At 39.5% G+C, this 23,780-nt stretch overlaps 2 protein-coding genes across 3 annotated transcripts in view; one reads left to right on the top strand and one right to left on the bottom strand.

The window, feature by feature from the left end:
- Nucleotides 1-18,296, top strand: part of atad2b (ATPase family AAA domain containing 2B) — a 77,948-nt gene extending 59,652 nt beyond the window's left edge. The window contains exons 27-28 of the mRNA XM_053336948.1: nt 9,843-9,971; nt 16,261-18,296. Coding sequence (XP_053192923.1) covers nt 9,843-9,971; nt 16,261-16,302 — 171 coding nt within the window. The 3' untranslated portion in view covers nt 16,303-18,296. The remainder of the gene's footprint in view (nt 1-9,842; nt 9,972-16,260) is intronic.
- Nucleotides 18,297-20,288: 1,992 nt separating this feature from the next.
- The window catches only part of LOC128376772 (kelch-like protein 29), a 211,363-nt gene continuing 207,871 nt past the window's right edge, over nt 20,289-23,780 (bottom strand). For both annotated transcript variants that reach the window (XM_053336620.1, XM_053336621.1), the window contains exons 14-15: nt 23,569-23,713; nt 20,289-21,679 (exon numbers count right to left, since the gene is read on the bottom strand). In XM_053336620.1, coding sequence (XP_053192595.1) covers nt 21,496-21,679; nt 23,569-23,713 — 329 coding nt within the window. In that variant the 3' untranslated portion in view covers nt 20,289-21,495. The remainder of the gene's footprint in view (nt 21,680-23,568; nt 23,714-23,780) is intronic.

Consider the following 23,780-nt stretch of genomic DNA (forward strand, 5'->3'; position numbering starts at 1 on the left):
AATGCTAAAACATTATCTAACCCACCAAGATTTTAGCTTTTTTAAATCCCTAGTCTGTGCCCCATCACCATCTCGGTCGATTCTACACGCTCATCATTCTTATTCATACCATGAAGGATGGAACAGCTGGGGTGATTTAGCATTGTGCACTGACTGTGGTTCGGAGATTTAACAGGTAGTGTGATCTGTGGCAACACAGATGGGGCAAGTGGAAGAGAAATATTCCTAATGGGAAACATAGTCATAGGCAGAAAAAAGTGAGTATGGTTGGCACTTGATGTATTCAGTAATGACAGCGTGGAGGAATCAGTGTTAATATACTCTTAATTTAACACTTAGCACTTGCAGCACGTTCCAAAAATAATGAAGAAAATTAATTAAATAAAAATGCATTAAAGCTAGAGAAATCTTTGAGACAAAAAATTCAGAGGTTACATTACAGTCAAATATTAATAGATTGACTTTTGAGATATTTAATATATAGTGCTATTAACCAAGGGTAGATATTATGGTGGAAAAAAACCCACATCCACAAAAATCCCACCAGTAGATTAGAAATAAAACCCTCAAATATAGATTTAGTTTTTTTTCAACAGAACCAGCTGTGTTGAGCTGTCACATTTTGCCTCTGACTAATTATACTGTGATTATGAAAAAGAGGAGCTATAATCAAAAAATGTTACCAATATGCTTCTGTTTTTGTCCTATTTAAGTTCAGACGGGGTACTTGTTTAAATTTTGTTCTCAGTGTGGGTGAAGGGCTTTTTTGAGAGCTTTCTCCTCCCCCCTCTAAAGGAAGCAGCTGTTCATTTCTATACTCTATATTTGTCACTTTTGAACCACATGCATAAATATGCAAAAGCAGCAGACTGAACGAGCCAGTGAATGTCCCTCGGTCAGAACAGAGTTAGGAATGGTGCTGTTGATCATCCTCTGCTTAGGCCCGCTCCCTTTGAAGGCTAACCATTCGTGTTATCTTTAGTGAGCCAGTACAAGTAGCTAGACCTGTTCCCTCATTTTCTTGCTGGCATAACCTGCCAAAAGCACTGTATGGTGCTCATCTCAGAAGCCTTCTGCGCTTGGCGTTTATCCATCCCTTTGTCCTCAATCCTTTCGCTTGCTTCTAAATATAGAAAAGGTTACAAGGAGCTAGTATCTGTATCATTAGAAGTCTGCCATCATTTGAATGAGGTCTAGAAGTTTTTTTTTGTGCAATGGGATTTAAGGTATGGAAGATGGGTAAAGCCATTCGTGGGTGACCAGCTCTAAGCTTCCTCCAGATCCATAGGTCTGTTGTGGAGCTGATGGTGTCACACTGCCCTTCTCAGATGGATAACTCTGAACTTCCGAGGCTTATCCCTCGTTTCCATTTCCACCGATGGCTCTGCCACTGGCTCCCTTTCCTTTTTTATCTTTCAACTATCAACATTGTATATCCTTACTATCTGAGCAGGAAAGGGAGCCAATTACAGTGTCGGACCAATTTCCCATCTCTCAAATCAACAGGTGTTGTTCCTGCAACGGTATAAGGAAACAAGGTTATGACTGAAACATGAGCTTTTCTCTGCCTCGCTGGATCTGCCAACTTGTCCCAGGATGTGTGTTCAAGTAACAGAGAACATGTGAAGCAGCTCCGCGGTACTTTGCACAGTCACGCTAGGGTCCCACCTAATACCCCAAGTGTAAATTGGAGCCTCGGCTCAGTGGGCTCCCTTGACAGCACTTCTGAGTGATCGGGTTGGAGGAGGGGGGTGGCTTGGTTTTAGGGCACTCTGTGTAGTGTAATTGGTGTAAAAGAAGTGTTCCTCTGACAAGCACTTACTTCCTTCTTTCCTTCTCGCTCTGAAATGACATCCAGCTATCAAGCCATTATCTAGTGGCTTTTACCCATGTCCCATAGGGATGATGGGGATGGTGGGGTACACATCGTGTCTTGCCGATCCTGACTCCATCTTTCAGATTGATTGACAGGCTTTTAAGTTGGCTTGATCTCGGTGCTTCAACTGGCTGCCCCTACAAACCGCCACACACAACACTAATCTGGAGGTTTATTTGTTAGTAGGGGAAGAAGGGAGATATCGTAAAGAAACAGATCGTGAAAAGAGGGGACTGTGAATAATTGCTTTTTCATCCCCGACTTACGGAACAAATTGAATTTCCGGTGCGCGGGATGAGAGTCACCATTTAAGCAGATATTTACTGGCAGCACTGGAACTGGCATTCTGCCTGATATGTGTTAGAACCCAAAGTTAGAGGTGTACTGTTCCTTTTCCCTTTCCTCAGTAATATTCATAGATTGTAGAGGGCTGAGCTCATTATTTCTGACTTTTAACTTGATGGAAGGGACGCTGAAATCTCCCTGGAATTAAATACCATCAGAGTGTAATGAGTTTGTTCACAGTCCCTATACTCAAAGCCTTTAGGACAGAGACGGTATTATTTCAGCATCCACACACCCCTTTCAGAGCCATGGCAGTTATTTGCTCTGATTCACTTAGTAAAATCAAGTTCTCTTATTGTCAGTTTCACTGAAATGATGCTTGATGCTGTCTGGACTGAAATGAATTCCTCAGCATGAATAAATGGGTCCTGAGGCTTGTTTCTCTCTCTACTCAAAAGTGTCTCTCATTCTCAGCTGTTTTCTTTCATCAATAATCAGACACTTAACCACAGATGGACTGGAAGAAGTGGTGCTGACGATTGCAGATGAGAATTCACTAACAAGAAATCCAATCTGGCCCGGCAATTTTTCCTCTTTTTTTACCAAGAACACACAGATTATTGCCTGCTTTGCTGTTTTCTTTAGCAGCTGCCTAGAAAGAGCTAGTGTCTCTAGCTGCTGGCCCAGTATGGAGTCTTTTGGCTTGATGCTTAGCTATTACAGCATGTCAGGATTTCCTGTTTTAGAGAAGCCTGTCAACAGAAATGGCCCCATTTCAGTTTGTCATCTTCCTTCATTTTTAGTGCTAATAACAGCGGGGGCCCCTTTGGCGAAGTAGCCATGCCACATGTCTATTCAAAAGAGAACAGCTTAATACTAGTGCTGGACCAGTGTTTGATTGTCAATAAAAATAGATAGCATTTGAAGTGCTCCTTTTATTTTCATTCATTCCCACTGATGGCCTTGACAGTGGAGCTATTTGCATGTAATTGCACTCGCACAGTTGCGGCTATTGGCCATGCATGTGAGGGCCAGTACTGTCAATAGCTCCCACAACATAAATACATCAGTCTCTCTCATTTCCTTCATATTCTGTCGTGGTTTGCCTTTCGTCCAAGCCTGCAGGGTGATTTATTTTGCCCTTTGCAGTGCCCACACTTCATGTGTCCCACTCAACCTTTAGCTATTTACATTAAACATTTTCATTGTTTGGGATAGTGTACTCATTATTAGTTATTCAGCACATGAATTCCCATATGATTCAGAAAGGGATATTTTAATGCTTCTGTTTTGCCTAGTACAATAGTAGCCAACAGTGTAGACAGTGGTCAGTTTTTCCCTAACCCTTTTGAGAATAAAATCAGGTAATTTTGCAGGTGTGTGCAGTGGTGTGTTTGGGATTATTTGTGTAAAGTCAGTGCTAGGGTTTCTCCTCTTTTTTTACCTGGTAAAATCTTACCAGGTAAAATTCTTACCATTTTCAGCTCTCAAATTAAAAAAAAGAGTCAAATCTGACCCTGAACAGTATGTAAGGGTTAAATGCTTTGCAAAGATGTTAAAACAGAAACTGCTTTATGGGCACCCATGATAGAAAGTGCATTTTTTTTCTTTTTTCTTTTTTCATTAAAAATGTGCCCTGCCCCTAAGGTCGCCATTGATAAAACATTACTCCTTCATTGATCGTTTTCCTTGGTTGAGTGTGTAACTGTTTTTTTTGTTTGTGTTTTTTTTGTAATGAATTATTTAACTTAGGCTTTTTTCATTATCTAAATGTCATAGTCACTTATTTAAACCAGTGGCATCTAGACTTAGTGTGACATGGTATTGAAATGCATGAAGGTGGTAATTTACATACATTTGATTAAAAAACTATATTAGCCCACATATTAAAAAATTCATGAACTACATCAGTTGATTAATTTTTTTATTTTTAATTTGCTGAGACCACACTAATATGATATGTCATGATTGTCCCTGACCTTTACATATATATATATATATATATATATATATATATATATATATATATATATATATATATATATATATATATATATATATATATATATATATATATATATATATATATATATATATTACCTGTATGACTGAGTACCCTGGAAGCCACAAATGTTTCGCCACTGAAATTTTTTTACATCTTCAAATCACCATCTGCTCGTGCCACATCCACCCTCTGCCCCGACTCAAGCCCGCTGATGGCATTCATGGTAACAAGCACACCAGAGTCATTTATAATTTATTCTTTTGCTAGTGTCGGAGACAAAAAAAATCAAAGTTAAAACAGGAAGAAGGGGGTGAATTGTTCTCTTAGAGGCAGATATCGGAGGCTTAATAGTGTCCCTGGTGACAGTGACTATTGAGCTTCAAATCCTTGTTTTTTTCCCCCTCTGTTACCGCCTAGTAACCCTTTTCTCCCACTCAGTACTGAGGAAGGCTTTCATATACAATAAAATACACATGCAGCCAGTGAGGCATCCTTCAGCGATCAAAGAGGAAGACCATCCACTCCAGCACAGTAAACTGCAGTATGCATGCATAATTGTTTACAGTTAGCTTGGTTTGTACATCACAAACGTAAAAGATGTTTGCATTCCTCAGCAACATTTTTGTACATTTCATAACTACACAGCATAGCTGATACTTTCTTTCAGTATTTAGTGTTTACTTCAATCAATCAATCAATTAATCAATCAATCAATCAATCAATCAATCAATCAATCGTTATTTGTATACTTATTTGTCACTGTGACATTTTACAAACATTAGTAAAGAATCTTGTGTTTGCTAACCACCAGTGGTCGAGGCTCCCACCTTACTTACTGCAGTGACGTAGATGGTAATTTGGGGTGTGGTCAGTATACCTTCACATCACCGTCGGTTTTGGTTACAGATGCAACGGATTTGAAACTTTCAACCACAAGAGATTTGTGAAACAGTCCTTTTCCTTTCAGATTACTGCACATTATTCTTTAAACATAACCTCTAAATGGGAAATTAACACAGCTTGGAAACAGTGTTGAATGTCACAGATGCCATTTATACATTTATTAATAAATCCATGTTGACTGATGTAGCTGCTTCTTCACCTTATTGTGACCTAAATGATCTGAGCCTAAATCCAAGAATCTGGTGTCAGAAGGACAGCATGATGAGGTTGAAAAATGTAGCTGTGTAGACCCAGTGTTGGTTTTATTGTCTCAGACGATCTTAGCCTGGCAAGATGAATATGAGTTATATCAGCATGTCTGTGCATTGGGGTTGATGGTGTAATTAGAATTGGCATTTCATCTGGTTTGTAGTTCAGGGGTTAAATGCCAGAGCTGCAACACTGTGTGATGAAGTGTTTTGATGTCCAGTCTCTAGCCTGAATCCAGTCGTATGATTCACTTCTGGCTTGTTCCTCTTATATTTTCTCATTATTTATGACCGTTTAGTGTGTGTTATTTTTGCATTCACTAAGCGATCTTTGCACTTTAATGATTGTTGTGAAGTTTTTTTTATTTCTTATATTAAACAAATGAATACATTAAAAAAATGTAGTAAATGCAATTTAAATAGTGTAATTGTTTGGTCAGAATTCTGCCCATATGATCAGAAGAAAACAAAGTCTGTATTAATTATTCACTGTTTTGCAAAAAGTCCTGGAGGTTAATTTTTTGTATTAAGATAAAATCCCCTCTCACAAGTAGAGGTTTGGCACTAATCCAACCCCAAACTCCATTATTCTCCTTTGTTACCTTAAGTATCGGCCTGCCCAGGCTCTCTCGACTCCATCTGTGGTCTAAAGAAGCACGCGGGTAGATAGAGATGTAGGTAAAGAAAGGAATGTGAGTAAAGATGCGGAGGGGAAGATGGAGCGGGGAGTTTAGTGGGGGTGAGGTTAAATGGTCCATGTCAGTAGCAGTCTTTAACGCATGGGATTACTGCCCTTTTGTGTGCCGTGAGCTTACTCAATCACAGAGCCTGTGTAAGATACACTCACACCATTTACCCCACACTGTCACAGGCATCCTGATCAAGCTGACAAAGGTTGGGCAGTACACTGCTGCAATCAGGTGGCTAACTGTAAGAGGAGAATACATTGAGGGTATGAAGAGAGAGGGGAACAGGGAAGGTAAAAATGTGAATTAGAAGTGAATTAATTAAGATAAATTGATTAAAAATAATAATAATAATGATAACCACTTTATTTATATACCAAAACCAAAAGTTACAATGTGCTTTACAATTAAACCGATAATAGAAGTAAATAAGATCCAAAACGTTTTAAGAAAAAGCCATAAGATAAAAGCAGGGCTTAAAGTATTCCAGCACTGTGCTGGATTTCCAGCGTGCTGCGTTTGGCTGACGGAAAAAAAAGTATTATATTTTTTAAAAAGACTCTTGATATCATCACCATCACGTTCGAGTTTATGAGTTCGTCTGCCAATGATAAATTTTAAACTAGCATTATTAGCCGATCAGAAGTAGAATGGGGCGGGTCTTGGAAAATGTGTTTCAACCATAGACTGTATAGAAGAAAAAATATACTGAAAATTTCCAGGCAGGTAGTTTAGGCTGAGATTCGAGATTTTGGACCTGCTAGAGGGTCTCAAGCAGCAATCTGGCTCATAGGGAGCTAGCACCAAAACAGACCTCAGAAAAGAAAGGAGCACCAGAGAAAGAGGCATCTCCAAGTATTGCAGAGAAGGACCTTTTTTGACAAATACAAGATGAACCATTCCAGAGCCACATCACTGATGCCAACATAGTTCTTCAGATGGCTAATTAAGACATGTTGGTCCACTGAGTTAAAAGCTGAACTGAGGTCAAGGAGAATTAAAATGAAGCATGCGTGTGTCGACTGAAACCAGTACAGTAGGTCATTGGTGAAAATTTTGATTGTTATGACAAAATGACTTCGAAATTGGCAGCTTGCAGATGGGGTCTGAAATGACTTAAAACAGAGGGATCTAGAGAGGGCTTCTTTGAGAGGGGTTAAACAGTAGCATGTTTAAAAATAGGAGCAGAATGCCTGTAGACGGAGAGCAGTTAATAATTACTGAAATATCTGAAATACAGCTTTTAAAATAAACATGTGGGAATGCAGTCTGAACGGCAAGTGGATGATTTTGAAAGGGGGAGGAGGGAGGGGAGGAGGGGTTGAAGAAGAGGTGAGGAGAGCCTCTATAAAACATTGAAGTAGGCAGGAGGTGAGAAGATGCTCTATAAAGGAGAGAAGATGCACTATAAAGTCGTGAAATGCACTTCAAGCTCAAGATGGAAAACATAATGAAAAATAGAAGGAAATGCAGTGCCAGTCGCATGAAATGAGGGTAGGAGCAGAGTCCTGGAGAGAATTTCACATTATTATCTATGTCTGAGATAGGTTATAATGATGCCAATTAAAGCTTTTATGCATATTTCATTAAAATTGGTATCTTACCATGATGGACTCTTTTTGCTCCTCCTTTATGACTTCTTATGTCTGGACTAAAACTCATGAAACAGGAGAACTCCCTTGACAATAGATCTCATTGTGCAGCCAGAGAAAAATGCTCCATGTGGAGCTGCCTGCGTGACTTTTTTTTAAGGGAGCTCTGATGATCATTATCATTTCTGTGAGCACCTTCTTTTTATTTGTCAAGGGGACCCACAGTTATTAGATTGGTCAGGTGGAGTTTTTATGTCAAAGGCATATTACTGGTGAATCTCCTACACTACCTGATTAAGTAATGGAAGTGTGAATATTTGAAAGGTATTATCTGCTCAAAGTCATATTTCCAGGCTATTGAGTTCAGTATGATAAGCACCCTTTGGAAATCAAGCTGGGAGAGTATGGAAAATGAAACTTACTTTCGCTGATGGAATACTAAAAAGTGAGGGTTTTTTATGTTTCTTCTCCTCAAAGACGGTTTCAAGTGAATCTCTCTACGAAATAGAAAACCTTCAAATATTGATGCAGATATTAATATTACCACATTGCTAAAATTACTACTGCTCTGCTAAAACAACAAAAAACAAGAAACAATTCTCATGATTGCAGACCTCTGAAAAGCCTAATAACCTCCCCTGCTACTCATTATTTTACTGTCAACATTGTAGTGGGTAGATGAAAGAATAGTTATGCAACTGTAGCGAAATTCTGATGTGATGATGGTTGTAGGGAAATTTGGGGGAATAGCCTGCCTCTTAACATGTTAGCAACTACACATGAAGCTATTACAGTGAATAACTAAACATGGATCTGTGGACCCCACTGACGTTATATCCATAATGTTTCCAGTGTCATATTTCAAGAAATTTCCGTCTATGGATGGCTGATATTTACTTAAAAATGTAATATCGGGAAGTATTGGTATCAGGTTTTCATAACCGATGTTCGTTCTGTAGGCTTCAGCATTTCCGAGCCTGCATGAACGCAGCATGGGACGTTTACCAGAGCGCGCTTGATGACGTATAACAACAACAACATGCTAGACTTGTGGGTCACTAACCGTGGCTAAAAAGTTCATAGTGTCCACCGCCATGTACACGAACATGCAAAACCAGAAACAGTTTCGGTGTAAAAATCCTGCATTTATCGGTATCGGGTGATATCGGTATCGGAAATTAAGAGTTGGACAATATTGGAATATCGGATATCGGCAGAAATATCGAGCATCCCTACTGTTTTCAGTTTATGTTGAGAGCTTCGGGATAAAAACTGACATGTTAACTGTCACAATAGATCCCAAGAGCATCCCGTGCTTTTTGTATAATTCCATTAGAGGTGTTTGTGCTGAAATGTAAAAACATCCTAACAAAGCAAAGTAGTGTGTCTTAGGGTCAAACCCCTGGTTATGACTGCAGTCTAATTTTTAATTATTTTTTTTTTTACAGAACTTTCAGTTGATTTGAAGCTTTAGTCTGTAACTTTAATCAACAAAACCGCTCTGTCATTAAAACAGAAATCACTGTCGGATGGAGTACAGTGATGCTAACCTCTTTGCCTCTGTAATTTTTCTTTTACTGAGTGTCATTATCTCTCAGACGTTCACTGATGAGAGGCTCAACAAACATTCACGTCTTTATTAATCTTGACATTGCCTCAGTTTTATGTGTTTAACTCCTGGTCACTGTCTTACACACACACACACACACGCACACACACACACACACACACACACACACGCACACGCAGCTCATTTCATTTCTGTTGAGGTTTCTCTGTTTGCCTTGTGTCACTGATGGTAACTTTAATTATTGCGCCTTTGCTGTCGTAGTCCATGCATTCTGATGAGCTCTGTGTTTAAATAGACGCACACATACACACACATAGACATTGGCTTGGGTAAAGTGTGAGGAACAGGTCAATTAAAAGGGCCTTTGACTGTCCAGAATGTTTTAATTAAAGTAGCAGTGAAATGTAAACTTGGTTCTAATTATGATTAGCCTTAATTAGCTGTCACTCTGATCTTAATTGCTTTTGAATTCTGCTGACCTCCAAATGCTTCATCTCCATGCACCAACATCGACGCTTGGCTTGTGCGACCAGTTATTCAAGCAATATTCGCCGGCATGTGTCTGTTTCATTATCGTAACTGCATGCTAGTAACATTGTTTAGAATGTGCCTTTAAGACGTGTTAGTAAGTAAATAAATCATCAGTTCTTAATGTGTAATTGTATCATTCTCCTCAGGCTCTACTGGATATGGTGGTGAAGAAGAGTGAGGGCTACAGCGTGGAGCAGCTGGAGAGACTGTACTCTCTTCTCAGCCAGTGTATCTTCCAGCACCGCAGAGAGTACGACAAGACCCAGCTACTGGAGGTCAGAGAGACATTCACACTCTGGGCTACCTTTTTTTTTAATTATTATTATTATTATTATTATTATTATTATTATTATTATTATTATTATTATTATTATTTCCTTTAACACTCTAGTTGCCAGTACAAATCTAGTCAAAGTAAATCATAGAGCAAGTTTCCATTGCCACAAAAACATAGGCACTAAATTTGTATAATCCTAGGAGTGCTATTAAAATATTCAACAGTGTCAAATAATACAATGCAATGCATCAGATTAGCCTCGAGGCAGATTACCAGATATTACAGTGTAAACACTAATGGAGAAAATAAGCAGCAGATTAATCAATAATAGAAAATAATCGTCAAAGCCCTATTTGAGAAATTACGAATTGAGAAAATGTGATTCTGTCTCTTCGACCTCATCTTCTCAACACACAATGGTTGCCCCAACACCTTGTTGCTAGGTAACCAGCAAGTCGATTTAAGCCTCTTAAGAGAATATGTGAACAAGGAAAATTCATTTGTAAGTGAATGTGAGACCCTCTTTTACAGCTGTTCAGCAAGGGTCATCTTTTGTGCGTGATACAAAAGAGTGGACTGTAGTAGTTCTGGCAAAACGGAATTGAGGTCAAACTCTGTTCGGCTGCTCTACAGGACTTGATGAGGACACCAAAGGATAAATAAGTATTTTCTTAACCATGTACAAGCAAAATAGCTCAGTCCAAGTAGTTTGTATTTATGATGCAATGACACGTCGCCACTTTGACAGTGAGAGTTTAAATAGCGGGTAGGATTTATTGAACTAATAATATTTCAGGCATGATGGAAAAGTGGATGAGAGCGTATATCTGTCCGTATATCAAATAATGCAATGCAAGTATCCCTTTCTGGAGCTTAGATATAGATATCAACATACACTGAAACTGGCTGAACAGGATATTGCATCTGGAAGACACAGGAAACATGATAGAAAATACTACAAGGTGTAGCTATTGGTAGATGGATAGATATCCACCCCGGGAGAGGAGACAGACAGTAATGGTATATATCGAGATCAGGTTTGAAATTAAGGGCTTTTATTTTTTAATCAGTGTTCTTTTTGTTCCACAATAGGATCAGATGAGGACAGTGGGGAAGGAGTGGAAAGATTTTGTTCAGTATGTATGAGTCCTGGGAACAGACTGTAAAAACATAAATCAGAGAATCTTACATTCAATACTATTTGTTTTAAGACTTAAAATGATTTGGCTTCTGTTGTCTAAGTGGCACAGGAGTGAGATCTAAGCCACATGAGATATGAAATTTTGGATTTAAATTCCTTAATACATTCATTTTATCCTCATCTCTTTTGAAATAACTACAAACAAAACATTCTTTCCCTACTGTGAGTAAAAGTTAATGAAAAACCTCCTGTATAAGGTTAAAATTTTTAGCTTCTAATCTGTCTTGACAATGTTCCACATAGAAAAGGCTGCTGTATATTTTCCCAGAATCCCATCTGGTCATCTGCCGCTGTTGCTGCTGCTGCTGTAGGATGTCAGTGCAGACAGCAGGCCAGGAATGGCAGTGTCCTGGTGCTGGTAGCCAGAGCTAGCTGCCAGGATGTCAGAGAGACAGGGAGAGAGCAGTCAGCCAGGTGGTGCCGCCTGTCAACGGGCCGGCTGGTGGAGGAAAGGGAGGGTGCATGTCTGCGTTCTTTTCATACCGCCAGATTAAATTGGTGTTTCCAGAGCAGAAATGTCAGCGCGTTTGGCACGTGTGTTCTATTTGCTTGTGTTTCCAACTCACATCTCGACTCTACAGCAGGTCATCTCCATGTAATCCCCAGGGAATGCAAAAACATGTGCATGCAAGGTTTATACTCGCTAAGTAGTTCAGGTGTGATAGCCAAGGTGTTGTTGATCAAACACAGAGGAAGCAGAACTTTCCTTTAGTAGTAACTTTCCTTTAGCAGGTATAAAGGTGTGTGACTGTGTGACTGACTCTAAACACACACATGCATGACCCACAGAGAACAAGTAGGTAACACATTTTATGCAATCATAACACTACATACTATAACTTATGAAAATAAGGCAGCAAAATAAAGGTCAGTAATAGTCTACACATGCTCTGGTAAAGCAATATTTAAATATTAATATTAATAAAATAAACTACCCTTCAACAGTCAATGTCATAGTCTCCTTCATTGAAATATATTACATAGTTTAGCATCATTTACTCACAGGTTAGGTTAGGTTAAGGTTGGAAAGTTTCTCATTCAAAGTTTACATGTTAATAATATAAGATAACACTAAGTTGGATGAATGAAATGTCACCCAAATAACACCACTGAATATGCATCAATTACCTACACTCAATAAAACACTCGCCAAGGTATTATTACTTTGCACTGGTTCCATACATAATGTTATGGAAACAATTATGCAAATAAGGTCATAACTAGGCAAGAGTTTAGCTTGCAGAAAAATAATTGCAAATGTCACAAATATGTTATAGGTATACTATGCAGGATTTGTCAGTTGGTGTTTGTAAACTCGAAACATTCAAACTCTCCCCCCCCCCGGCTCAGAAAGAGAGAGAAAGAAGCACACACCCACTGCCTAAAGGTCAAAGCCCAGAAGCATCCCAGACAGGGCAAAATAATAAGAAAATACAGGCAGAGCTCAGCTTCTCTGCAGATAAATACACCACACACTTCTAGTGGGTCATAAGTTACGATTAAGAGGGATTACTTTTGTATTAGTCCATACTTTATTTTTAGGACAATCTTGCATAGTATACCTTTAACCTTATTTGGCAAAATGGATTAAATTCTGACATATAGCAACTAGGCAGGTTTGTTTAACAGGGAGAACGTAACATCCATGCAAGTCCAACTTAAAAAGCTACATCTAGAATGATCAGTTAGCGTGCCAATATAATTACACCTTAAACACAAAGGCAGGTAAAACATGCACTTAGTTTTTTGATTCACACACACACAGGTAATCAAATAGTAATTAACTGCTCATTAAGCTTATGAATTTAGCCTGCAGATGTTTTCCTCCTCTAGTCTCTTCCCTTTTCACCTCTCAGGTTTGACTGGTTTACTGCAGGACTAACCAACATGGGTTGCAGCCACTCTAAAAGTTTTAGTGCCACTTAACGGGCACAGGGCGAGGTGATATGCTCATGCACATCACATGATCATCGAATCTGCTCTCACCTCAAGAGTCTCTTCAACACTCAGTATGGCGGTTGAGGCCATATCCACTTAATGTTGCACTCCGCTGCAGCATATGTTTGTGTCTACGTTGTAGAGACAAGTGAAATGGAGCATGTCCATATATTTGTCTCCTTTACACTCCCCCAATCTTCCTCTGGGTACGGCTTGTCTCGGTCTTCCAGAGGAGCTGACCTTTGAGCCATATGGAGCGGACTGCGCCCCGCTTGCAGTTAAAGCCAGAGGGACCCTCCCTGCTCTGCACACAATAGCACACCAACTATGTTCCTGTCTACAAATTGGCATTCATATTACTTTTGGCCGTGTTTCAGACAGCAATTAAAGAGTTTTTGATCCTTTGACCTTTTAACCTGGATCTGTGCTGTAGATGCCACTACACAAGCAAGCTGACCATCATGACAATTGGTTCTTTATCAGCTTATTTGTGTTTGCAGCCTGAATGCATTTACAGGAACAGACCTTTTGTTAGCTTGTTAATCCAAAGCATCAATTGACATTGTCAAATGCAAAAACACTTTGGATTTCTAGGTCCATGTAGTTATTTGGTGGTATCTTTGTCTTATTCTGGTCTGTATGTGATAAAATGTAGATGACGTGACTATTTCACAGCCGGAGAATTTGACCATATGTGCTCTTTAAATAATGAATGTTAAACATCTGGCTTTTATATCAAGCTAGAACTTCTTTTGAGACTTCTTCTCATTTTGAACCAATTTTGGAACAGTTATATATAGAAAAAAAAACATCATGTATAACAGAGAAATGAGCTTCTCCATTGACAGTAGCCTCTGTAGAGCCGAATGGATGAGGAGCAGAATGTGAATGTTGTCAGTAGCTTGTAGAACAACTAGGGCTGGGCAATAAATCAATATTATATCGATATTGTGATGTTTTATAAATATCCTCTTAGATTTTGAATATTGTCATATCAGGATTTGGGATAAGTGTTGTCTTTCCTTGCTTTTAAAGGCTACATTATAGTAAAAATGTAAATCTTAACAGATTGTTTTATGATCTGCCTTTATCCACTTAGTCATAATGTCCACATTACTGGTGATTATTTATCAAAAATCCCATTGTGTAAATGTTTACTGAAAGCACCACTAGTCAACCCTACAATATTGTCACAATATCAATATTGAGGTATTTGGTCAAAATATGATATTTGATTCTGCCCATATCGCCCATCCTTAAGAACAACACCCTCATCTAGCCACAATACACAAGATTGTTCTTTTTTTCTCTCAACTCTCATTTATTTTCCAGGAAAAAAACCCTACAAAGTTAATGTTTTTGCTCTCCTAACCTGCACATACACACCACACACAGTCCTGTACTCTCAGGGGTTGTAGAAAATTTGTTCTGGGAAAATAGAGGTAATCAGTAAACAGGTGACAGTGAATGGGACAGGTTCAAAAAAGATGGGTACACAAGTAATTTACCACACCTTTGTCTCAAATAGGTTGAACATCACAAATGGATGACATCTTAACAATGTGGAACCTGTATTTTTCTTTGAATGCTGAAGGCTTCAGTGGGGGGAAAAACGTCTGTCTTTTGTTGCCTTTTGAGTGATAGAAAAATGAGACCTTCTTTACCATGCAGTTCACCTTCCACTCATGCTAGAGAGAGAACCCCACAGGCCTGGCTTAATGTTAGTGAGGCAGAGTGGGTTTATGACATGGAGGATAGGTGCTTTGGAGGCTCATTAGATTGTCTGCTGTGTTTCCAACATGACAAGGTGATGGGCCTTCAGGCAGATGGAACTGAGACCACGGAGGTGCAAAGCATCAAGGCGGCAAAAATCTTATTTGTGTGTGGGTGTACAGTGAGATATCGCAAAATAAGACGAGTGTTAAAAGCATTAGTGTCTAAACACGTGCTGTACCTGACGAGTTAGAGCTTTGAGGGAATTTCTAAATTAATGAATTTTTATTCAGTTGCACGTTAACTTCACTTTTCATAGCTTCAATGGGTTTTACAGCTTGTGCGACCTGGTGTTGATAGCTGTGGGGGTATGATGAAGTGCGAAGTGCTTAATTGATGTGATAAATCGAGTTGGAAGGGAAGTTAGAGCCATATGCAGCATGGCATCACTCCTGTGACCTTTTTGAAATGTATTCAGAATAAATTGCTAGATGTGCTGGGTATAGTTTGCATTACATCTAGAGTGTATATGAACAGCTGGCCGCTATCCACTCATCTCATTTCGGAGAGGACTTGAGCCCCAGTTGAAATGTATTCATTTATTTATTTATTTCTCCCCGATGTGCTCAATGTGACATGTTTAAATTCCTAGCAGTCAAAAAGATATGCAGTTCATTATCTTAGAGGACCCAAACAACCAGCAAATATTTACATTTGATGAGTCAGAGTGTATTGTTGGTATAATATTGGTAAAATATTGGTGACTCGTGTTCGATTGATTAATCAGTTAAGAATAATAATACTTGGCTACAGAAACAAATTTAGGGAGATACCACAAAAAGTTTCCAGCGATTTACATTTTAAAATGTACAGTTATGAAGATAATGTTAATATTTGAGTACCCTAAAAAGCTGTGCTCTTCTGACTACATTTGCAAGGTCAGTGTGGGAGATGCAAAAGTTTTTTAATGAAGGAGAGCGGGTGCTGCCTGATAAAGTTAATCTCTTCAGACGTGTAATATTGCTTTTTCTGTTTATGGTTAACTTTTTGTTGTAGATGTTGAAATTGGTATCTTGTAGCGACGTCTGTTGCACTGACTCAGCCATTCAGATGAGAACACACACAGTCTAACATCTTCAAGGCATTAATCATGGTCTATTGCAGGCTAACATCCATCTCTCTTCCTCCGGCTCTGTTCAGATTTATTCAGTGTCAAACTCTGCTGTTTTCATGCTCAGAAAAATTGCCCGTCTCATTCCAGCACAGCTTTGCTTCATTTTCCATCATTTATCATGGTGAAAGCTGTTGTTTGCTGTGGGAAATTTCCAAGTAATATTGAAACCGTGGTGCACAGATGCTTCATACACACATCCAAGTTCCCTGTGTCGGTTTGAAAATAAGCAATATGTGTTTATGTGTCTGTTTTTTGGTGCAGGAGATGGAGGAGAGAATCCAGCATTTTGATACATTCCTGTGAGATGGAGAGAATACCTATCAGGTAGATCCTGAAAAGCCCGGGACCACAAAGACACACAAACTTGAGTGAGAGAGAGAGAGAGAGTGAGAGAGAGAGAGAGAGAGAGAGTGAAGGAGCGTCCGAGTCCAGCCCTCAACACACAACCACACACACGGAAAATCCAGCGCCCTCCTCCGGCAGGGAGGGTACACAACGAGGACGAGGTTGAGGACGGAGACATTCAATGGTGCTATCGTCTCAGGAACCTGGCCAGATCCAGACCCATTCTACACAACCAAACCCCTGGAGGTGTGTCAGTCACACACATGCGCACTCACACCAATTGTGACGGGCAACCCTGGTGCTACTCGGGTGCTATCTTAACTTTTATCCATGCTGCTCTTGGGATTAACTTCTTAACTCGGACGACTAGCAAAACCAACAGACAGATCGAGTGATGTCATATCACAACTTGGCCGTTTTTCTGTGGAGCGGCCTGTGCATACACACTCGCACACCCCCCTGACACTTTGGGTATGCATGCATTTCTTAAAACACACACACATACACACACACACACACACACACACACTCACTCAGATCCTCACCAGCAGAAGTGTGAATGCAGAGTGCCGCTAGGAGATGAGGACAGATAATGTTCTGAATCACTGAACTACGTTGCTGAGCCAATCTTGCCCTCGAGTGGAACGCTTTACCACAGGCCAGTTATTACCATGCTATTATGCGCTTCATTTTTTCTGCCATTTTAGCTACTTGATTAGTTCAACATCTGAGCCACTGTCAAGGATAACTCACCCAGAACAATAGTTTACAAAAATAATTTTTTTTGTGCGAACACAAAAAAACTTGATGAGGTTAGCACAGTGGGACTAGAAGTGATTATGTCCTTTCCATCACGGCGGTGGTCGGGTGTGGAAAGCTCATTGTTTTTCCGAGTTATTGGTGAACAAGTGCAGCGTAAGCCTAGGTCAGCTCTTAAAATAAATGAAAGAAAGACATTCGCTCACAGACCACCTCTGGCGTTCACAGTCTTAGCAGATTGTCACGTTCTAAATAGTTTGTGTTAGCTGAACCCCTCCTCATTACATTCATAATACGAATGCCCCCCCCCCCCCCCCCCCAGCTCTCCACTCAAGCCGTTCCCGCCCAGTTGATTTTCCAATCGACAGCTCGGCCGAGGAACTGGAAGCAGTACAAATTGGAATGCGTCTGTAGTTTGCACTGCCTAGTGTGTGCCTTACTTAAATCTCATATGAAACTGATATATTTAACAGGATTTTTTTATTTAGAACTACTTGTTTAGAAATACAATGAACAGGCTCCAATTTGGGGTGGGTCCTAACCACTGAGGTCACAATGACCTTGAAGCAAAAAAAAAAGAAAAAAGAAATATATCTTAACGCCATTAGGTCTATTAAAACATATCTAGGTTATACATCTCTAGTTAGTTTTAACTTGGTCCAAAAATAAACTAATTGACATGTGAAAACCTGAGGAATACTTGTTGATATAACTTCTCAAGCACTTGAAATGTTATGCTATTTAAATGTAATTAATGCCCTGTTTAAACCCCACACTAGTTGGGCAGATCAGTCACCACCTGAGCAGGTGTAAAGAGAGGTCAACAAACACCAGCTTTTCTTCAGTTTTCATTTGCAAAAAAAAAAAAAAGAAAAAGGAAAAAAAAAAAGATGCAAGTCAAATGATTCATGGTGCCAAGTTTCATCCCACTCCCTCAAAGGTGCTGAGCTCTGACATAATGGTGCCTGTTCACATGAATTCTGTTTTCAACTATGAAAAAATGTTCTATTAGATACAATTTCTGTATTATGTTGTGTATTTGATAATTATTTTTTAACTTGTTTTATAAGGTGCTTTGCTCAAGTTCAGATTGTTTTTGCATGGGTTGTGAATCCATAATGAACAAGGCCATTCTAGGCAGTGCCCGTCACTAAGGTGTATAAAGCATTACATGATTTTCTTTAAATGATTTTTTTTTTTCTCTCTCCTTTCAAATGTGTACCGACTTTATGGATTTGTTTCATTCTGTTCTTTTCAACACCAGATGATAGAGGGTGGATTTTCATTTTTGTGGCCAACACAGCGTGTTCTTTGACTGCAGTAAATGAAGGTATTTACTGAAGCTTTATAAAGGTTCTCATGGCATTCTCATGGTTTTTGAAGATGCCATATTTTGACCAGGTGTAGACTGGAGAAGGCCCCTTCTTTCTCTCAAAAGCACTCTTGTCCAATCCTCAAACCTCTTGGTGCAACTCTGACCCCAGCTCACCTCTGCCTTTTTTCTCAGATTCTAGGTGATGAAAGCAAAAGACCATATGCAAACTGGCAATGACAGGTTAGCACTTGGACTACTGCAGAGAGAGAAACCAAAGCTACCTCAGCTTAATTTATTTTAATGCAAAAACTGTTTACTGGGTACAAAAACAGTATTTTTCTCTCCCCCCCCAAAATACTGTTGCAACATCTACCGTACCATCCCAGGTACCAGATCAGTGCAACCATGGCTGCTGCAGTAATCCAAGAGTCATTTATCTCTCTGATTGTTATGTATGTTTGCATTTGAGCCAGATGATGATTGCATACGTTTTAAGGATATTTCATGGACTGTATATTTTATGCTTTAGTTTCAGGTTTTGCTTCATTTCTACTGTACCTTGAGACATGAGGAGAATATCCTAGATCTGCTCCTCTTTCATTTGATCACCCCATACCTTCTTAGAAGCTATAGAGAGCATTTTTCTGCCTCATTACACATCCATCGCCTTTTTTCAAAATCAGTTTTTTGCAGATTTTCATCTCATGATTCTTATTATTTATTATTAAACATGTTTTACACCTAATATTCAGTAAATTGTCTTTTGTACTTTTGAAAAATTAACTAATTGGAAAGCCTCCCGCGTCCGTTTTTAACAGTTTTTGCTGATTTGCGTAGCGTTTGTGTAGCAGGTTTTTTTGGCGTGTAAGGGGAATAAAGGGTTTACAGGTCTCTCAGGTTCAACACACGACAACATGCCCTTTCAAGTTTTTCTATTTATTTTAATGTTCTGGTGTTTTCTTTAAGTGGTTACAGACTGTGGCATACTGGAAGAGACTTAATATTAGGACGGATATTTAAACTTAAACATAGTGTCTGTCTCATGCATCCCAGGAAGAGAAACAGGACCAGACTAAAAGTGTTTCTTTTAATGTTGTTCACTTTGTCTCCACTTTCTGCCAAAAGAGTTATTTTTATGAATTTAGAAACACATTTGGAAATGAAATATGGGTAGTTAAATGTCATACATTGTGATCTTCCTTTGTTATAATAAATTGTAGCCAGTTTGGACTAACAACCAATTTTTGTCTGGTAGTTGAGACTACTTAGTCCAGTATGCAGAAGGAAAGGGTTTGTTTTATCCTAAATGACTTTGTTCTTCCCTATTTTTTCCACAGTTAATTTAGTCAAGACTTTTCATAGCTTTGTCAATTCTGTTTATTTTGAGGTTAAGTGTATTTAACACACCTGTTCGCAATTGTTACTTTAGTGTAAGTTATATTTGAAATGAAACATTTACTGTATTTCTCGAATAAACTGCTGTGATATACTTGAATAAAAAGGTGCAAACTGTAAATCTGAAGTGTTTTTGGTGTTTCTTACTGTCATTAATTGGACATTAATTGGAGTTCACACTTGAGAAAGCAACATTACACAGGCTGATATCAGTGAGGAAGCATTTCATTTTTAAATGTCAAAATGTACTTTTCACCCATGTTCTGTGGTAAATTAATTCACAGTAAAAACCTCACTTACCTGTTCCAAGCATGATGTTTCTCCTTGAGGTAATTAAAAGGTGCTCATACTTTTACCCTTGATTTATAACACAGTATACAAAAAATACATGACAATGTGTTCATGTTCTGGTATATGTATTAGGTTTCAATAATAACAATTGTTAATTTCTCCTTTTTGGGTACAGATTTACAGACATACCATTTTGAATCCAACCTATCATTTTGCTTTTTCCTAAAAACATTTATACAGAATTGCCTTCCGGTTTTAAAATATACATATTTCCTTCCTGTATTTACAGAATATCAACCCAACATCTCTTTTGGGTTGCAATGAAACATATTGTATAAAACAAAAGAAGGTGGGAGGGAAACTTATGAAGAAGACAGAGAAAAACCCGAAACAACAAATAACTTCTATGATAACAGTCACAGGTGATTATTGTGCTTTTTTTCCCCCGGAGGAACTGTCCCAACTTGAACATCTGATCCGACATCAGCGGAAGGAGGAATTCCCACTCTCTCTCTTTGTCCCGGAGAGCAAAAGAGTGAGTCAAGGAGGGGGGGAAAAAAACAAAAAAAACAGACCACTCACTGTCCAGATGATATCTCAATCAAACTGGAATTGCACAATAACAAAGATAAAATACAGATTTTCCTCATTTTAAACCCTACCTGACCCAGATTTGATGGTTTTTCCTATGTCATTAGAAAAGCCCAGTTACACAGAGTTCAAAATCTGTTTTTAAAATTACCTCATAAATCCTTACTTTGGAATTTTGCTTCCTGATACAGCGGAGAGAGAGAGAGAGAGAGAAGAAACTCATCACATCAACTGGATAAGAGGAACACAGTCAGTTGATAACTTTCCTTCAGTTTTCCTCCCCTCCTGTAGATGTCACTAGTGAAAAACATTCATACACCACAACAAAACTCAGCTCGCTAATGAATGACTATGAAACCTACACCTATTTTACTCAAAAAGGGACAAAAGTCTGGACCTGCATTGGCTTATGCTGCACCGAGTCAGAGTATATTAAAGAAAACAAGGAGGCGGTGAGCTGACAGATCAGGAAAAAGACAGAACTGAAATGATGACACTGAAAACAAAGAAGCTCGTAATTTACTAAGAGGTTCCCTGTGCCTGTTGGATGAGAGGATGAACTACTACCATGAAACATACAGTACTGGAGGTTAGGCATCGTCACCTGACATGGCTGAGTAGTTTAACATGAGTACATTCTGCACAGGGCTTTTTGAAGGGTGGGACGGGTAACGGTGGATGGATGCTGGCGTCAAGTCCAGAGGTCACTGACGGAGCGACCGGCTGACCCTAAGCTGCTGTAACGCATCGTCCCACACAACCGGAGCTCAGCTGGTGTTCAAGAGTGGCTGAGCCGCCCCTCAGCCGCTCTGAATGTACTTCTTGATGACCACGCAGCCGTGTCTGAAGAGCGGGCAGGGCATTGACTGCAGGAGCGTCCAAGTGTTGGTGCAAGGGTCAAAAGTCTCCATGTTGCCGAGGGTCGGACCCTCACTGCTCACAATCCCTCCTGTGGCATAGATTTTTCCATCCAGGATCGCAGCGCTGCAAATACACAACACACAATTTTGTTCAATAATCTTTCTTCTTTTTTTTTTTTTAAGTCAAATATTACTTAATCACACACTTTTGTCTGTTCAGATTACTAATGAGAGGTAATCAGTGCCAGGAAGATAAGTGAAAGTAAACTCTTATGTGGCTTTGATATCAGATAGCTACAGTATGAGGCACAGTAGAAATATTGCATATTGTTGCTCATGATCAGACAACAAAGCCAGACACAAGACAACATCTCCAGAAGCATGCTGGGGGCCACGCCCAAGATTATTTGACATCACTCACACATGCTTTCGATATGCCCAACAAGCCTACTTTGTAAGGTAGGGGGGAAAACAACACACATTACATTTCCTCTCGAGGGCGAAAGAAAAACACAACTAATGAAAAAGCAAATATCTCTACAAATGTGCTCATTTGATATGAGAAACAGAAACAGGAGTTTGTGTGCGGAGAGGATTAAAACTTGGGCTGTAAGCTGATTAGGGCTTTGTACTCCTATTGGGGTTTGGAACGATCTGCATTTACATAAGGTGCACACTCAAACACACATACACACACAGAGTGAACAGCATGCAGTCCTATTGCACAAATTCACAACACTGTTGGGACTGAAAAAGATTATTACATAAAGCTTAAATCTACTCAGAGAGAAAGCACAGCTGATCCAAAATGGAGAGCGCGCAGGGCAAAGCCTGGAGCTGCTCTTCCTGATAAACAGAGGGGAGGTGCAGGCCTGCGGAGGGCCGGACGCAGCGAGGAGAGAATATCTGCTCTCCTGCACGATGACCTGCCCGACTTCATCTTCTGTGCGGGAGCATGCACTGTAGATAGTGCCTGAGTATTTGTGTGTTTCTCTCTTGGCGTGTGTGTGTGTGTGTGTGTGTGTGTGTGTTGTTCTCCCTCCTTCCCCCTGCATCTCTTCTTCTTTCGTGTCAGACTTAGTTAAATGTAGCAGAACAGCTGCCTGGCGTGTGTTGCTGCAGCTTATCAATAACTCTGACAACATGATTTATGTTATACATTCTGTACGTAAGATCACTGTCTGTAATTGCTTCCCAAATGTATTTCGTGCATGCCTCTTTTCTTTCAGCTTCTGCAACATCAAAAAAATGAAAAATATAATAAAAGGCTGGAGCCTTGAAAACCGTGGGTTCATTATCCAGCAAACTGCACACCTCAGTGGCTCGAGCTGACTGGGATATTAGGATGTGATCCCACTGTTGTTAATTTTCATTTATCTCACTTTTTCAGCTATTATGTGTCCACAGATGGTGTAAAAGTCACATAGTCGCAGATATGTTTGTGATTTGTCTTCTTAGAACACAAACATGACACCCACCTAACTGTGCAAATCCCCCCCCCCAACCCCCCAACCCCCCAACCAGTGACTTGTATGTCAGTATAAAATTGAGCGATTAAATGCTTTAAAAGAAAGTTGATTAAATCAAGCGGAGTCTACTTGAACGGATGCGTCTTGTTTCTCACAGCGTGACAGACACTAGCGTTACTGATCAAGCAAATTTAAAAATCAAGCCCATGAATTAGACAACAACTGAGGGAGAAGTTTCACAACTCTGACTGCATCTCATTGGAAACACTGTCAGCCCTCAACTGACTTTGTTCAAATTTTAATTATCAACCCGAGTACATTTTCCCTGTGCAACCGTTTACCTGTGTTATGACACAAAGACTGACAGATTACTAATAAGCTTGAGTTTTACATATTTTTCTACGCTGTATAATAATGCTGGAGGTTTTTTTTTTTTTTTTTTTTTACACCAAACATCCTGCAATTTGAGCTTTTGAGAAATCTCTAAAATGCCACGCTGGGGATTTAACTTACATGTGGTGCTGCTCCATTAATAATCTCTTACCTGCAGAACTGCCGAGAGTGATTCATGTTGGGACCAGCCTTGATGTTGCCTTTGTCTGGGTCATAGATAGTGGTGGCTCGAGCGTAGGCCCCTCCCAGGATGAATATAAAGCCATTTAGAGTCACTGCAGGGGCGTATTTGTTATCTAAAGATATGAGAGGAAGTGAGAGAGAGAGAGAGAGAGAGAAAGAGAGAGAGAGAGAGGGAGAGAG

This window comes from Scomber japonicus, chromosome 17, assembly GCF_027409825.1.
Source record: "Scomber japonicus isolate fScoJap1 chromosome 17, fScoJap1.pri, whole genome shotgun sequence".
NCBI lineage: Eukaryota > Metazoa > Chordata > Actinopteri > Scombriformes > Scombridae > Scomber > Scomber japonicus.